Source organism: Drosophila arizonae, chromosome X, assembly GCF_054131065.1.
Source record: "Drosophila arizonae isolate 15081-1271.41 chromosome X, UAZ_ARI_1.0, whole genome shotgun sequence".
NCBI lineage: Eukaryota > Metazoa > Arthropoda > Insecta > Diptera > Drosophilidae > Drosophila > Drosophila arizonae.
The window spans coordinates 20,846,988-20,860,873 of NC_142927.1; the positions used below are offsets into that span (position 1 = coordinate 20,846,988).

Sequence of the window (13,886 nt, forward strand, 5' to 3'; positions counted from 1 at the left end):
TATTTCTGTAGAAAATAACAGCATAGAGGGAGAGAGAAATATATGGTTGTTTGCTTGATTATATGAGAAGGTAAGTATATGATGTCATTAGCTATATAACATCTTCAGAACTGAATTTAAGATTGAATTCTTGGTACAACAGCGCTGTACAGGGTATTTTCTAGTCGTGCACTCTTGATCTGAGCGGCTGTTTACCCATAACTCGAAAATGTTACAAAGCTGTAAAAATTTGCTAAAGCTAATAAATCAATATGTGAAATTGCAAAGAATTTATACACTAAATAAAAATATGTAAGATGGAAAATTCACTGTAAGATTTTTAGCACATTTTTATAGACACACAGATACAAAAATCTGTTATGAATATATCTGTAAATATTTATATACAAATTTATATGTGTACTAATTGAATAGCTTTCGAAAGGAATATACATTAATTTTTGTATATTTCAAATATTTGATAAAACCACGTGTTTTGGTTTTAATTCCACAGTTGTTTTCATTGTTGCTGTTAGTCATCTTCTTCCTCTTCCTCTTCTTCTTCTTCTTGTTCTTCTTATTCTGCGGCGCATTCCTGAAAACAAATTTAGTTGATTTTCAACAGGCCGCAAATACTTCAACAGTTTTGTGTGTGTGTGTGTGTGTAAGTATGGCTGCCTTTATTCCTTGCCTTTGCCTCGTCTCATCCACTTCCGCAAGCGAAATCCATTTTGCGCTAATTGCACTTAAACAAATTATTGTTTACACACTTCTCCCAAACCGCAATGATCAATAAATAAGAGAGCGTCGACTGAAAGAAAAGACTGCACAAATTTGAAATTAACAATGCCAAGGGCGGGCGTAACTGACTGTGCAATGCTCGTCCACTGAAGAAAAGCCTTTATTAAGTAAATAAATAAAGAATAAGGCAATTAGTGTATTTCTATTTATGTTAAAGTAAATATTTGCTCTGTTTAATGTATGCCATAATTCAGAAAAGGTCATTGGAGTCACATAGCTTTGCATGATATAAATACATCCACAATTTATGTCAGTCAAATAGATCTATAAATAGATGTGGAAAAAATAAAAAAAATCAATCAATAGAATCAATATGATTTTCATTTATAATTGATTCTACAACATTCCTACGGTATAGGTAGATCACCGAGTCGAACGACTTTTCGGTTTGCTTTTACAGCAGCTTTTACAGTTAGAGCTTACGGTGCTGGTATATCACCGAGTCGATCGACTCTGCAGATCAAATCCATAAACAGATTGCGCTTTAGATTATAGAATCAATATGATTTTATAATGGATTCAGCAACAATTACAGAATATCCCTACAGATCAACCTTATACAGCGGAGTTAATGAGCTGACGGTGTAGGTAGATCACTGAGTCGAACGACTCTTCAGATAAAATGCACAAATAGATTGTGCTCTCCATTATAGAATCAACATGATTTGATAATTGATTTTACAACAATAACAGATTATTCCTACAGACTATCTTTATTTAGCAGAGTCAATGAGCTTACGGTGTTGGCAGATCACCGAGTCGAACGACTCCAGATTCCGTAAAAAGTTTTGAATCAAAATGGATATACAATATATCATATATTGTCATATATTATATATGCCAACTTTACTTCGTTTAGACGTGGGCGAGCATTCTGCAGTCAGTAATGCGCACCGTGCTTCACTCTAGACTAATTGAAAAGTTGCAAAAGTAGTGGAAATACCTTGAGTTTGCCAACACTCAACGGTCAACACTTGAATCATTTTGATTGTTATCAAGTCTAATATTGATACTGATAGCAAATCAGCTTTCCATACGGAATATGCCAGCAATTGTTTATTCCACTTGGCTCGGCTTAAGTTGCCGTGGAAAGTGAAAACACATTTCCATCGCATTAGTGTGGTGTGACATCCGTGACGTGAAAACATCTTTGACAAATGGTCTGCAGATATCGGAATATGTTCTCAAGTGGCGTCTCCTATGCGATACCCAACGGCTCAGCTGTTGTTTGCACAAGCCGGCCGCAGCCCTTGCTCCTCGCCTTGGACTTGTTGTTGGCAGTGCGAGTGCCACATTTATCGATAAGACTTTAGTTTTATATATATATATGTTTGTAGTTTTCACAGTCAGCCAGAAGAGAATGGGAAGGGGGACGAACGGAATGCAATAAAGCAAACATCAAAGCGAGAAATGAATTTCAAATGGACTTGAAATTTATGCAAAGCCGAGTGAGAAATAAAAAGGCATGTCCCAATTGCCATTGGGGGCATATGAAAATGTGAAAATATATGAAAAACAGACACAAAAAAAAACGAAATAAAATAAAATAAAACAGCCACTCACACACACATGCACAATGATAAGTAAGCTATAGATGTGATGGGATCGAGGCGTCGTCATACAAAAACGCATGCAAATTAGATATTTTTCTGTACATTTGTGTCTGTGTCTGTTGTTGTTTCTGCCTATTTAATTTCCAAATGCATAAATTTCCATAAATGCGTCAAAAGTAATCAGCAAACGAGTTGCTAAAGTTGATTAAATGCAATCTGGCTACGAAACTTCAATCAGTTGGCAACTTGAGCACTAAGTTATGCTCTCTCTCTCTCTCTCTCTCTCTCTCTCTCTCTCTCTCTCTCTGTCTCTATTTTGGCTTTTTGAAACTGCACCTCTGCCCAGTCTAGCCGGCACTTAGAAGTGTTCATGTGCCGAGACCCGCAAAACAGATTGAAAAACTTTACCGAAACATAAACACGAAAGCCAAAAAGCAAACCGTGCCACATGACCGGACTGACTGCAACTGCTGCAGAGACAGTTGAGGCAGCTGCAGCGCTGCCAGGGATGGCAGCAACAATTTCAGATTTATAGTCAGGCATTGAAGATGCAAGCGTATCATTAGTTGATCATGTGATGAATAAGTAATACAAAGTAAATATAAAATTGAGAAAAATAATAATATACATATATATTATTATATTTTTATTTTTTATACTTTTTTTATATTTTTATTTTTATTTTTAATTTTTAATATATTTTTATTTATGTTAAAAAATATATCTTTTTATGTTTTTAATTTTTATTTCATTTTTTTTTAATTTAATTTTTTTTCTTTTTTTTTTTTTTTTTTTTAGCTAATTGTCAAGATATATCGCAGTCAGGGAGTAAAAGACATAGTTACAATAAATATATACAGGGCTGTCCTTATTCGACAGATCCATCTGGCAACCCTACAAGGCTGTCTGTATTCGAGGATTACATTAAAAAAAATACGCAATATCTTTTATGTTGACGATAATAATCATTCAATTTAGTTCAAGTAGATTTGTTGCCATCTCTCTCTGGCTGCCTTGAGCCTGTACAGCGTATTCTGTCAAAAGATAAAAGGTCCGTCAAATATGGACAGCCCTGTATATAATGTGTTATATACTCAATATACTTTCCATTGCTCAGATGTGTCAGATATGTCAGTGAATGGCAACAATTTTTAACAATTGTACGAAGACATAATAAATAATAAAAAAATAATCTTTGCTCCCAATCTAATTTACTTGCCAGTAGACTGCGCCACTGAAGAGGACTCAACTCATCAACAACTCATATACCTTCTATACCCATCCCCCTCGCACAGAGCTCTTCACTTAATTTTCATCTCAATACTGAAATAATGCTTCGTCTAATGCCTCGTTTACATGAACAAGCATGTCGAGCTCTTGCAGCTTATTATCCCCCATTATCCCAGGCTCTCTGGAGCAATTTGCGGCATAGCAACAGCAAAATAGAAAACAAACTTATTTTAAATTGATTTTTTATTTTTTATAAAACCTCCACAGATAAGGGTTTTTTGTTAATTTGTTAATTAATTGTTATTTATATTTTCATTTATTTTTCTTTGTTTTACTTATTATTATCATTATTTATTTGATAAAATAGTTATTAACATTAATATTTAAACTATTTATATATTGCATTTATTTTTTATTTTTTGCTTATTATTATTTGTTATTATTTATTATTATATATTATATATATAAAAACTTAATATATTTTTATTTACTGTTATTTTTATCTATTTTTTATTTGATAATAAATTTAATAATAAAAATGTATAATAAATTTTTAGGCAGCTTAATATTCACAGAAATAAATACTAAATATATTTTTTTATTATTATTATTATTTTTTTTATTTTTTTTTTTATACAAAAAATTTCTGCTAACTTTTAGGCAGCCTAATCTAAGTATAAATATATATGCAGAAATGCTAAATATTTTTTTAATATAATGGAAGATATCGATCAAAGAATACATATATTGAGGCAAGTTAGAGTTATAATCTGTGACTGTCACAGTTGAAACTCAATACATTATTTTATTTATTTTAATTTTAATTCTAAACTATCCATATAATCTATACCAAAATGTTCTTGAACGAGTTCTGCGGGTCCTTTTTCCCGTACTAGCAGACCTTTGGGCTACAGTTCCTATAGATCTAGGATTAAAATCAAGTCTCTCGATTTTTGTTGTTCGTAATCAAATTTAAATAAAGCACTTAATTACCCATAAAATGTCATATAATTAAATACCTTCGACATCAGGCTAATTGCTTTTGTGGACTAACGCGAGCATTGTCCACTCGATTAGCCCCAATTAATTTGCCACTGATTGTGATCAGAGCTCGCTGTTGGAACTGGGCACTGCGTCGTTGCACAATTAGTGTTAGCTGAATAATGTATTTGAAATTGATTTGAATGTTGAGACTGCAGCCCTAGAGCCATCGCTGTAAACGGGACGGGACGTCATGGCAGACAGACGTATGTCAAGGGTCAAGCAAATAGGAATGCCGTGCGGCCAGCAGCAGTCGAGCAACATATTGCAAAAGTTATGAGCCGGAAATTAAACGGATGCTGACAATATTCACTGGTCCGGTCGATGGGGCGCATACGTAACGTAACGTGAACGTGAACGTGTGACGACGAACGGATGCGAACGTGCCAAGCAGCGGCAGGTAAAGCCAGGTGAGCCCGCCTCAGTCCCAATTAGCTGGCGTCGCTGCAACTGTAACAACAACTGAGCTACATGCATGCCGCGTCGCCCCACTCATCGACAGCTGTTCTGCTATCGGCCAACAGCAGTCAACGCTAACGATAAAAGCAGCGCGATCCATTTGGGCCCAGCTAAACGGCCGGCAATAGCCGTCAGCCGAGCATGGCCGAGGAGAAGCACCGCATGCTCTACCAGGGCCAGGACCCCAGCCAGCCGGTGTGGCGCGCCCAGACGCCGATGGAGCAGCCCAGGGAGAGCTGCATGGAGCCGCAGCAGCCGCCGACCTACGACGATGCCATGGGCAATCTAAACACTCTGCGGCTCTCGGCTGGCACTCCCGACCCGACCGCCGCCTCCTGCCAGAGCAGCAGCGGCGATCGTCGCTGCAGCCTCCCAGCACCCGCCCTGCTGCGCAGTCAGCTGCTGGAGCAGCTGGATGAGACTGCCGCCCACTGCTCCCAGCGGCCGCCGCAGGAGCCGCACGTGGATGGGGGCGAGGTGTCGGCCATGTCGCGGCAGCAGGAGCCGCGCAGGGAACGACCTCGCCTGCAGCAGGCGCACAGTGAGTACTAACATGGAGCTGTAGCTCCACTTCCAGTTGAGTTATACCTGATCTGATCTGGTCTGGTGGTCTTTGTCCAGACGTCTTTGCCTTGGCGCCACAGCCCCGACTGGGTGCCAGCTCCTGCCCGATTGTTTGCCCCGCCTGCGGCCGAGAAGGGCGCACTCTACTCCGCACCGCACCCAGCACCCGCACCCACTGCTGGGCGCTCTGGCTGTGCTCCATTGGGTACGTTCCTGAATCCCAACTTTGTGCATCTCATTTATGCCTTTCACTTAGGTGGTGCTGCTGCGCCTGTCTCTATCCCTACTTGGTGGACAGCTGCTACAACACGAACCACTACTGCACCATATGCAAAGCATATCTCGGCTCCCATAATCCCAAGGATTGCTGCTGATCCATCGGATCCATGGATGCAGCCACTGCTGATTGACTTTGACAACAGTTCCTTGATTGGCTTGCTTCAAATTCTGGAACATTTATTATTATTTTATTATTTATTATATAAATATACAAATAATGCATAATGATAATATTTAAATTATAATTACAATATAATTTTTTATATTATTAATTTTGCAATTTTAAAAATATATTCAGTGGCTAAGGCTACTGGTCTTAGCAGATGACTAAATTTATTACTTATTTACTTATCTATAGATAGCGTACCAATATTTCCTTATTATGGCAGACAGTATTTCATATGGTATTGTATAAAACGTGTATATAGCAGAAACTAAACTTAATTTCTATTTTTCTAATCATTTATTTTACAGCCGTCTGTCGTGTTACAATAATATTAGGATGTGATATTATGGAATGAATAGAAGAGAATAAATATATTAAAGAATAATTTATTAATATTAATATATAGATATTAATAAATATTTTCTTTAAGTATTTGTTTCTAACCCCTTTTTACAAGTATTTCCTCTAAGTATTTCATCAAAGTATTTTTTCCAAGAACTTCCCTTACCAACTTCCTACAAGGTCTTCCTTCAAGTATTTCTTCTATGTATTTCTTTAGAGTATTTCATACAAGTATATCCTCTAAGAATTTCCCCCACGAATTTCTTCCAAGAACTTCCTTAAAGTATTTCCATTAGGAATTTCCTCCAAGTATTTCCTCTAAATATTTCTTCTAAATATTTCTTACATTTATTTCGTACAAGTATTTTATTAGTGTTTCCTCCAAGTATTTCCTCAAAAAATGTCCTCCACCAATTTCCTACAAGGTCTTCCTCCAAGTATTTCTTCTATGTATTTCTTTAGACTATTTCCTCCAAGTATATCCTCTAAGAATTTCCCCCACGAATTTCTTCCAAGAACTTTCTTAAAGTATTTCCATTAAGAATTTCCTCTAAGTTTTTCTTCTAAATAATTCTTACATTTATTTCGTACAAGTATTTTATAAGTATTTCCTTAAAGTATTTCTTCAGAGTATTTCTTCTAAGTATTTCCTCCAAGTATTTCTTCCAAGTCTTTAATGCTTATATCAGCTGAGCTGAGCGATCATTAAACATTCACACCCACTTCACTTCACTGCACTACAAGACTGACCCAACCAGGCCTGGGCGACTGAAGAAATGCTGCAGTAGCTGCCCTTTATAAAGGGCAACTTTCACTCTAACACTAAGTCTCAAATGTTGAGCCCGAAGTCTGGTAGGGGTCGTTGCAGTAGAGTCTAAAGTGACCAATGGGAGCACCCTCTGCTGCTGTGAGCATTTCAGCTTCGTTTTACTCAAATATAAATACCGAATGAATACATATGAACAATCACAATGATCTTCCGTAGTTGTTCTTTGTCGGACAGACGGAGAGACAGACTGTGAGATGGGCGGGGGACAGACAGAGAGTCAGATATTCAGAGAGATATACGGACAGATATATAGGCAACTGTGATAAGGCTAACTGTTGCTATGCTAACTTATATAACCTATAGACGACCGTTTCTTCTGTTCTACAGTTCTCTTAAGCAATATTACTTCAGCTTAGTCCCCGCCTAAGATGCAGTGTGTACAGCTGCACTTAGTGTTAGTAGAGCTAGTCGTAGGGGCTTTATGTCATGGCAAAACGTGGACAGAAGAAAACAACGACCTGGCAGAAACTAACTGTTGTCAATCCATTCAAAGCAGAGACTAAAATGGAATGAAAGTGCTGAAAACGCAGGAACAATGGGGACAATGTGCACTGTTGGAGCACAGCCGGAAGATTAGTGCAGGATAACACTCAGTTGCAGTTGGACAGGCAGCTCGAGTAAGAGCAACAAACAGCAAAAGCGGACATTGTATAAAGCCAATATAAAAATCAAATCCTTATCGATTGATGATCAGCTCAAGGACAGGCAGCTGCATGAGTGTGGGTGTGAGTGTCAGTGTGAAGATGCTTCTGTGTGTGTGCGTGTGTGTGTTTGTTTATTTTAATCCATCTTTTATTCTAATGCATGTATGCATATTCGAGTGAGTAGACATTTGGATTATATATAAATATGTAAATGTGGGTGTATGTATGTATAATTGTACTTTGAAACTAAGTATGTTTCCTTGTATGTATGTATGTCTGCTTAAGCTGAGCAAAACTGCCGAAGTGCTAAAATGTTGATAGAAATTTTCAACAGTTCGCAAGTTTTACTCTGGTCTAAGGATGAAATGCCCAACTAGTCTGAATAATAAGAAACTTTTAGTTATTAAGTTGAGCATCACATTGAGCAGGGCTAACAAAAATATCCTTTATATATACATATAAACATATATCCATAAAAACAAATAATAATAAATTTATTATATTTGTATACCCTGAACCCATTAAAAATGGGAAGTCGGGGTATAATGATATATATATTCTTGTATATATATTCTTGATCAGGGCGACGAGCTGAGTCGATTTAGCCCTGTCCGTTCCTGACCGTCCATCCGTCCATCCGTCTGTCCGTATGTTTGAACGCGTCGATCTCAGAAGATATAAGAGCTAGAGACTTAAATTTCTTTTCCTATATCCGTGAATACCATGCGCATATCGAGTTTTCCTTTAAATATCGATAACTTTCCCCATTACTTTGGTATCGATTAAAAACATTATCGAAAATCAGTTTAAAGCTTATTTCTCCTTCGTTTTTAAAGCTAGAGTCTGAAAATTTTATATGTATACTTTATATGTATACTTATATATGCATTTGATACAATTTAGATTTTTGTCAAAATTTATCCCCCACTTTCTTACTTGTTGTATTTCTTTCAGTTGAATTTTACAGAAGTGTAAGAAGATGTTCCGCACATAATATGAGTGTGTATATACATATATATATATATTTATATACTTTTGTATGTCACATTTAATCTGTCTTAAACTAAACAATAAGCAAATCTACTAACAATACCTAATTATTAATTAAACAGCTGGCCTGGGCTTTAGGGAAGTTACTCCATACATAATTATATTCTTATCTATTCAGCAGGTGCAGGCCGTGTGACCTCTAAAACAATATACATATTTTTGTTTTCTTTGGGCAGCTGACTCAAATTCAAACTGAGATAAGCTACCAATTGCACGCTTTCTCTTCTTCTCACTTCCTCTCTCTTTCTCCCTTTCTCTCTAGCTCTCCCACTCTCTCCTTGTCTCGCTCACTCCCGCTCGCCTTCTCTCCTGTTCTTATTGCTCATCTCCTTCAATTATGAATTTGCCTAGCACTTACTTCTTACGCACTAAGAAGATTACAAATGTCTCTCCCTCTCTCTCTATTCCTCTCTCACTCCCTCTGCCTTTTGCTGCCCATCAATGGCAAGCAAAACATAATTGTATTTTTCTATACTTAAATATGTATTGTCTTGCTTGCTAATGCCATTCCGCTCCGGCCACGTTTATTCCCCAGTTGTAAGACAGTTGTAAAAAAAAAAATAAAAATAATAAAAAAAATAAAACTGAAAAGAAATAAAATTGCATTGATTGTTCATTTGTTACCTTACCTCTCTCTCTCTCTTACACTCTGTCTCCCTCTGTTGCTGTGGCTCCATGGGCGCAATGCTGCTGCTGCTGCTGCTGCTGCTGCTCCTGCAGCCTGATGCTCACAAAGAGAGTGCCCCAAGGATGTTGCCATTCGCCTATTGAACTAATAGTGGCTCGAGTTGTTGTTGTCGTTGTAAATCGGTGTTCATATGTGGCCGCAAATTACGTTTGCCCGCAAGTGAAGTGCGCTACGGCCTCTCTCTCCCTCTCTCTCTCTCACTGCTCACTGCTCTGTTAAATCGAACAATGATTGCCTAATTAGCGGGCAGCTGGACAAGGCCTTCGCGCTGGTCAAGAGCAAAGTGAATGGACTCATTGGGAGTCACCCGAGCCGAGCCTTTTCGCATGCAGAATGGACGCTCTCTTGCACGTCCAATTAGCTCCGGCTCCACTTACAGCTGGCTCAATCAGCGACAGTCCGTTATTGGGCAACAATTCATATCCGGATTCAGAATTGCATCCGGCTGCCGCTGCATTGCCATAATGCGCAAAAACAAAAAAAAAAAAGCATCAGATGAACAAGATAGAGGCGCACACATACATACGAAAAAGAGCAACAACAAGAGCGAAAAAAATGAAATGAAATGAAATGAAATGAAATGAGTAAGACAACAGCAGTCAATTAGCTGACTGAGTGCCGTAGGAATAATTACGGCTCTAAGCGCATTACGGCTGACCTCACGCTGGCATTGGCGCCATGATTATATCATGAGATGCCAATGAAGGCAATCAAAGCTGGAATGTAAGAGCAATATAGCTGGAGAGGGGGCAGCAGCAGCAACAGCAGGAGCAGCAGGAGCAGGAGCAGGAGGACTTCATAATAATAATAATAATGTGTAATGCGATAATGAATACGACCTGCCATCAACACCACACAACAGCACAGCACAACAAAATATTACCAAATAACAATAAAAACAACACAAACAGCAACAGTAACAACAACAACAACAACAACAACGACAACAACAACGACGGCAACAATAACAATCGACTGCAACAAAAACTTAGACGCTTCGCAACAACGTGCCGCAAATAAGTTGCCAACTTTAATTAGATTAACTTGCTGGGCTCACATAAATATCAATAGCACTTCATTCTCGTTGTTCTCGTTGTTGTTGTTGTTGTTGTTGTCGCTAACAAGCTGCCTACATCGCGGGCCACATAAATAGGCTTGACACATATTGAATAACTGAACTGAATTGTTTTTGCCTAATCAACTGACACTGAATGCCCTGTATACCCTGTAAACACACGCATATGGAAATTGAGTGAAATATTTTTAATTGAGCAGAGTATATATATATATATAGATTATAGATCTTAGTTCAGATTAAGGGGTATATAGAACTAAGGGACCCTAAAAATAAATTTCTTTTATTCGTGCATACATCAATATTTTGGAACTTCGAATTGAGGCAAAAGATCCTAAGTATAATAGAATTGAGAAGCTCATGGGAATCAGCATAAATACAAAGAGTATAATGTTAACTATATGGAGTACCCTGAAGTCCTGCGAGTCAGCATGATTACAAAAATGCGCAGAGTATTAAGTTAACTAAGCGATATACCCTATAATCATAGAGCAGTGTTTTATAAAAGAGAAAAGGTTCGCGCATAATTGGATTTAATTTAATTTCATTAGTTGGTCCATTAATTAAAACTATGCTAAATGCTCTGCAAATGAAAAGTATGAATAGAACAATGAAATTTAATGTTTAGCCTACAGAATGTAATTTAGAGTTTAACAAAAAACAAGCAAAAATAGAATGACAAATTTTTATTAGATGGAATATCCTATAATAGTAAATTTAATTAAATATATAATTATGTTGCCTTCATAGAGCATCCCCAATCTTTTCTTTAACAACCAGGAATACCCTGTAAGAGAAGAAGAATGTCTTATGGCATAAATGAAATTAGTCATGCAAATATGCAGACTTCATCAGCCAGCAGCAATATAATGCAAATATTTATGATTTGTCTGAGCTATTTAGCTATTTTAAATTGGGATATATAGAAGGGTTCGACTGTCTGTTCAAAAAGTAGCGAGGGCTGCTTATTCAACTTTGCGGATTACGTTAGTTGGATTTTTTGATCATATATTTCAGCTTAATGTTGAGTCAGGTTGGACTAATTTGTAAGGGCTTCTCTTGGATAATGCAAAAAAAAAAAAAATAAAAAATAAAAAACTGAGATAATAATCCCTATACAAATTTTTGTGTCTAAAACTAAAAAGGTCCATAAAAGCAGTAAAATAAATTCCGATTGAGCAGATAAAGAAAGTCGGCATCAAGATCACGAAGAGTTACTTTTTAAGTGCAGATTGAGAATTAGCAAAACATTGTTGAAGCTGCAGCTGAAGCCGGATAGGAAGTACTATTAGCTGAGGAGGATAACTTTGAAGAGCACCAAATATAGAAAATTATGAAACCGTAGGCCTTAATTTCCAGTGCTTTATTCTTAAGTTTGTCATAATTATTTTCTTATTATTTATTACCAGCTCCAATCAATAATAATTAAATCTCAAGTAAGTCCTAATGTTAGATAAATTCTAATCTCTAATAAATATATAATAATAATTAATAATTAATTCATAAATTATTCGTAATTTTGAATAAATTATAATAGATAATTATGAAATGCAGAATAATATTTAAAATTAAAAAATTATATATATTAATTAAATATATATGCCTTTAAAAAAAAAAAAAAATATTTTGACAATACTTCACACATAGCTTGTTTTATTCCATTGCAACATCGATCAGCGCCAATTGAAAAACCCTATATAATAATTATAATAATAGAGAAAAAAATATATAAATATAAATTTTGTCCAACATATTCAGAACTCAATGAATACTTATCAAAATGATTTGCTGCAAGTCTGTAAACTCCTCCAACTCAGTCCAGCTCGTTCAGTTGCTGTAACTAGCTAAACAGTTAACTTAGCTAATCGCTAATTGCATTTTCGCAGTGAGTTTTCACACCGAGTTTCTCAAGGCAATTAAATGATTAGCTTAATGCAATGCTCAGGCTCCATTAAGCACAAACAGATGTTGATTTTCGCTGATTTCAATTTTGCAGCTCATTATTTATTGAATTGGCTTGATTTGGAGTCCGAGTGCTGCTGGCTTCAGCTGCTTGGTCACTGACTGGCCTATAGGCCATATATATATGTATATGTCGTGCTCTTAGATACTTTGCTTGCGGCAGATACTTTTGTATCTATGGCACATAACTGAGCCATCTTCACGTACGCGCAGTTCTTAATATATTGAACTACTCAGCGCTGTGGCCGCATTAGATAGTCAAGCATATGCGAATGTCAGCTGCAGTAAATAGGCATATATATGGATATACTCATGGATATGTATGTGTGTGTGTGTGTGTGTGTGTGTGGCTGACTGTATTGACATTGGGCGCCGCTGTGTGTGGGCGCCCTTTTTCTCGAAAATTGTCAATTTTTGGCGGCAAATGTTTGCTCAACATATTTACGGATATTTGCGGCGTGTTGATTTGTTGATTATGTGCGACGATGCGTGAACAGAGAAAGCGCGACAGCTAGCGCTCTCGCTGCCAGGAGACATCCAATTGGAGCGTGAACGCGCACACAGCTGCACAGAGAGTAGCTTGAAAGCCAGGAATGACTAATCAAATTAGCGGCGAAAAGCAATTGCAAATATTTTAATTGCCAGCCGAGGCAGTTGGCCGATAATTGGCTAAAACGCTAAAAACGCTAACTGCCCGCATCGATGGCAGTCGATGAGTGCTGTGCAGTTGGAGTTGGCAGATGGCAACTGTTAGCCGTTAACTGTTGCGGTTGGGTCGCGTAAAAAGGTCAGTGAAATGGCCAAATGGCCAAATGGCCAAATGGCCAAATGGCCAAACGGCTGCAGCGCTTCGCTGACGAATTCAGCACGTAGCAAGCAAATGAACTACAACGTCGTCACATCCACATCTACATGCACATCCACATCCACATCCACATCCACATCGATGCCTGGCTGGACATTTGCTCGGCGTTCGCAGCGCCGCTGATATCCATATCGGATTGTCTGCTGACGTTGAGTGGCTTGAATTGTTGCAGGCGCAGGCGCCGAACGGGCCAGCAGCCCGCCGAGCACGCTTCCATTCACTAAACGGCTGCCGTTCGTTCGGCTGCCCGCCCGAAGCGGCATGGCGACTCGTGCGATGTGGCGAATCCTTGGCTTGCCTTCGCTTGCCTTCGCTTCGCTTGGCTTGGCTTGGCTTGGCTTGGCTTGCTGCGTACGGCC

The 13,886-nt window shown here is 37.8% G+C and overlaps 1 protein-coding gene across 1 annotated transcript; it reads left to right on the forward strand.

Moving 5' to 3' along the window:
* Nucleotides 1-5,154: 5,154 nt before the first annotated feature.
* Nucleotides 5,155-6,238, forward strand: LOC108618656 (uncharacterized). Its single transcript, XM_018014747.2, has 3 exons — nt 5,155-5,604; nt 5,685-5,832; nt 5,884-6,238. The coding sequence occupies exons 1-3, from the start codon at nt 5,205-5,207 to the stop codon at nt 5,999-6,001; spliced, it is 666 nt and encodes a 221-aa protein (XP_017870236.1). The 5' UTR covers nt 5,155-5,204; the 3' UTR covers nt 6,002-6,238.
* Nucleotides 6,239-13,886: the final 7,648 nt, after the last annotated feature.